Below are 4,256 nucleotides of genomic sequence, written 5' to 3' on the forward strand. Positions count from 1 at the left end.
TGTAGTACTTAGACATCTTCTGCTAGTACTCCGTCATCTTGCGGGATGCTTCGTCTCTGGATTCGTCTAAGCAATCCAAGTTGACCCTTAATTGATCGTCATTGCTGCCTTCATGGAAGACTTCTCGTCTCAAGCTGATGATTCTTACTTCGACTGGAATTACTGCTTCGGTGCCATAGGTGAGACTAAAGGGGGTCTCTCTTGTTGGGGTTCTCGTTGTAGTCCTGTACGCCCATAAAATGTTGGGCAACTCTTCCAGCCATGTGCCTTTTGCCTTGTCTAGTCGAGCTTTGATGATCTTGAGTAGGGTTCGGTTTGTCACTTTCGTTTAGCCATTAGCTTAGGGGTGACCAGGGGATGAGAATTGGTTCTCAATTCCTAACCCCAAGTAGAAGTCCCTGAAATCTTGACTATCAAACTGTCGCCCGTTGTCTGATATGATCGTCCGTGGTATCCCAAATCGGCAAACTATATTCTTTCACACGAAGTTTTGGACCTTCACCTTCGTTATGGTTGATAGTACTTTTGCTTCAACTCATTATATGAAATAATCAATGGCAACTAGTGAAAATTTTACCTATCTTTTACCTTGGGGGTAATGTTTTAACGATGTTAAGTCCCCACTAGGTAAACGACCACCGGGAGGCTATTGTCGTCAGTTTCTTAGATGGGATGCGTTGGACGTTCCCAAACCTTTGGCATTTATCGCATTTCTTGATGAACTCCTTTGCATTCTTCTATAGGGTAGGCCAAAAGTAACCCGTATGGATAACTTTGCTAATCAGGAATTTTGGGCCTGCATGGTCTCCACAAATTCTTTCATGGATCTCCTCTAGAATATATTTAGCTCCCTCCTCGTTGACGCACTTCAAGTAAGGCATGGAGAAGCCTCTATTGTATAGGGTGTCATTCAGGATCGTGAACCTTGCTGCCCTCTTCCTGACCTTCCTGGCCTTTTCAATGTCTTGTGGAAGCCGTCCGTCCTGAAGGAAGGACAAGATTGGGGTCATCTAGTTGCTTTCACTCTGGATTGTGAAGGTGAGGACCTCTTCGATGCTAGGGCATTTCTAGACTTCAATCTTCAAGTCTGTATTCGTTGGTCCTGCTTCTGACGACGACTGTTTTGCCAGCTCGTTTGCCCCTATATTCTGGCTTCTGGGGATCTGTGTGAACTCCACTTGATCAAAATCCTGTGTCAAAAGTTTCGTCAACTTTAAGTATTTTTGCATCCTTTCCTCCTTTGCTTCGAATTCCCCCATTATCTGACCTACGATGAGCTTTGAATCGCTTTGGAGGATTAAGTTTTTGACTTCTAGTGCCTTCCCGACCCTTAGTCCCGTCAGTACTCCTTCGTATTCAGCTTCATTGTTGGTGGCCAGGAATGATAGCTGAACTCCATACTTGAGCGTGTCTCTTTTTGGGGTGATGATAATGACCCATACTTCGCCCTTCTTTCGGACTAATGAACCTTCAGTCTGAATCGTCCATCTTTCCACTTCGTCTATAGCTCCCTCCTCATCGAGGATTGTAAATTCGGCAATGAAATTTGCCAATGCCTACGCCTTAATAGCTGTCCTGGGGTGGTATTCAATATCGAATTGGCTGAGCTCGATAGCCCATTGGATCATCCTTCTTGCAACCTCGGGCTTGTTCATCGACTTCTTTATAGGTTGGTCCATCATCACCAAGATTGGGTTTGCCTGGAAGTAGGGGCGCAGCTTGCGTGAAGCTACAATTAAAGTGAATGCAATCTTCTCTATGCATGGGTATTTAACTTCTACCCCTTGGAAAGCCTAGCTGACATAGGAAATTGGGAGCTGTCTTCTATCTTTTTTTTGAATCAAGGCAGCACTCACAGTTGTAGCTGACATTGCTAAGTCTAAATACAGGTTTTCTCCCTCCTTGGATGGGTTTAGGAGATGTGGATTGCTCAAGTAGGGCTTGAGTTCCTGGAAGGCTTTCTCACACTCGTCCGTCTAAATGAAGGCCTGCTTCAATATTTTGAAGAAGGGCAGGCATTTGTCCGTCACTTTTAAGACGAATTTGTTGAGTGCTGCTATCCTCTTTGTAAGCTTCTGGACTTCTTTTATGGTCTTGGGCGATGCCATCTCTAGTATGGCTCGTACATTCTCTAGGTTTGCTTCTATCTCTGGGACACCATATACCCTAAGAACTTCCTTGACACCACCCCAAAGACACATTTGCTGGGGTTTAACTTCATCTGGTATCTTCTGAGAGTTGTGAACGTCTCTCGGAGGTTGTCCAGGTGAGCAGATTCTTCTTTACTCTTGACGAGTATATCGTCCATATACATGTCCATGTTCCTCCCATTCTTACTAATCATCTTGTTTACCAATCTCTAGTAGGTTGCTCCTGCATTTTTCATCCCGAAGGGCATCACTTTGTAGCAGTAGAGCCCTTAGCTTGTGATGAAGGTAGTTTTCTCCTGGTCTTCCTTCACCATCTTTATCTGGTTGTATCCCAAAAATGCGTCCATAAAAGTCAGTAACTTGTGTCCTACTGTGGAATCCACTAGCTGGTCTATCCTCGACAGTGGGAAGCTGTCCTTTGGGCAGGCCTTGTTCAGGTCTGAGAAGTCCATGCATATCCTCCATTTCCCATTTGCCTTCTTTACAAGGACGACATTGGCCAGCCAGTCCGGGTAATAGACCTCGTGGATGAAGCCCGCTGTTAGTAGTTTATTTACTTCGTTTGTGATAACCTGGTTTCGTTCTGGAGTAAACACTCGTCTCTACTGGACGAGCTTTTTCTCAGGGTCAACTTCTAACTTGTGTTGGATGATCTCTGTATATATGCTTGGCATGTCCTTGTGATTCCAAGTGAAGATGTCTAGGTTTTCCTTAAGGAATTGAACTAGTTTCTTCTTCATGTCTTTACTCATGGTTGTCCCTACTCTTGTAGTCTTTGTTGGCTCTCCGTCCACCAGCTCCACGGTTTCTAGGGCTTCCACTTTCTCCTTTTATTTCTTTTTGATCATCCACATATGATTTTCCTTTGTAGCCAACACTGTTTGGTAGCACTCCCTAGCCAGTATTTGATCTCCTTTTACTCCACCTACACCATTTTCTGTTGGAAATTCTACCTTCAGGCAATAGGTGGACGTGGTTGCCTTCCAACAATTAAGTGTGGGCCTCCCAATAATCACATTGTATGAAGAGGGACAATCTACCATTAGGAAGTCCAACTGATGAGTCAATTGTCGCGGATAAGACCTTACTGTGACAGTCAACGTCACTATGCCTTTGGGATACACCATGTCCCCACTGAAGCTGATGAGAGAGGACTTAAAAGGGCGTAGCCTTCTTGGATCTAACTTTAGCTGTTGAAAAGCAGAGAGATAAATGATGTTTGCAGAACTGCCATTATCCACGAGGATTCTCTTGGTATTGAACCCTTCTATCGTGACCATTATGACCAAAGGGTCATCATGAGGCTGTTTTACTCCTCTGACATCTTCTTCCGAGAAAAACATGTCCCTGTCTATCCGTCTTTGCTTCAAGGATGGTATCCTGTGGATGCTGTTCACCGGCCTCTGATATGATTTCTTGAGGGATCTGAATGACCCACTTGTGATCGTCTTTTTCTCCCTGATCGCACTTGGCGGACGTTGGGACTTGTGGTCTTCATCCCTTGGTGAGGCTTCGTGCTTGACCTTGTTATCATCCCTAGACCTACTGGGTTCTCCCTTCTTTATAAACCTTTGTAATTTCCTTTTTCTTATGAGTTCCTCTATTTGCTCCTTCAGGTCCCTGCAATCTTCTGTGTAGTGGCCGTGATCCTTGTGGAAACAGCAATGCCCTTGGCCATTTGCGGTAGTGCTTATCTTTAATTTGTGCCAAAATTTTGTCAACAGGCATAACTAAAGGAGTGAATTTTACTGTTCGAGGAGCTTTATTGTCTTTCCTTTTACCCTCGTTGCTATTCTGACAATCTAAATGCTCTCTTTTTTGTCCTTTTTGTTCATCTTCCTTTATTCCCTTTTCATTGGACTTCTTTATTTCTTTTATCATTGTTAGGGCATCTTTGGCGTTCATGTGCTTCTACGCCTTTAGGAGCATCTTTGCCATCGTTTTTGGGGGATTCTTTGCAAGTGAGACCACAAACTCCCTGGATTTCAATCCAGCTTTAAAGGTTGTTAGCTGGGCCTTGTCATCAACTTCTTCGACCTCTAAAGTTTCTCGAGTGAAACGCTTCATGTACGACCTCAAGGTCTCCTTTTCTCCTTATCTGATGGT

General features: G+C 44.2%; 1 protein-coding gene across 1 annotated transcript; it reads right to left on the reverse strand.

The window, feature by feature from the left end:
- Positions 1–2,980: 2,980 nt before the first annotated feature.
- Positions 2,981–4,031, reverse strand: LOC136064974 (uncharacterized). Its single transcript, XM_065767520.1, has 2 exons — positions 3,900–4,031; positions 2,981–3,844 (listed from the first exon to the last, which is right to left on the reverse strand). The coding sequence occupies exons 1-2, from the start codon at positions 4,029–4,031 to the stop codon at positions 2,981–2,983; spliced, it is 996 nt and encodes a 331-aa protein (XP_065623592.1).
- Between the last annotated feature and the right edge of the window lie 225 nt (positions 4,032–4,256).

The sequence above is a fragment of the Quercus suber genome, unplaced genomic scaffold, assembly GCF_002906115.3.
Source record: "Quercus suber isolate HL8 unplaced genomic scaffold, Cork oak 2.0 scaffold_817, whole genome shotgun sequence".
Taxonomy (NCBI): Eukaryota; Viridiplantae; Streptophyta; class Magnoliopsida; order Fagales; family Fagaceae; genus Quercus; species Quercus suber.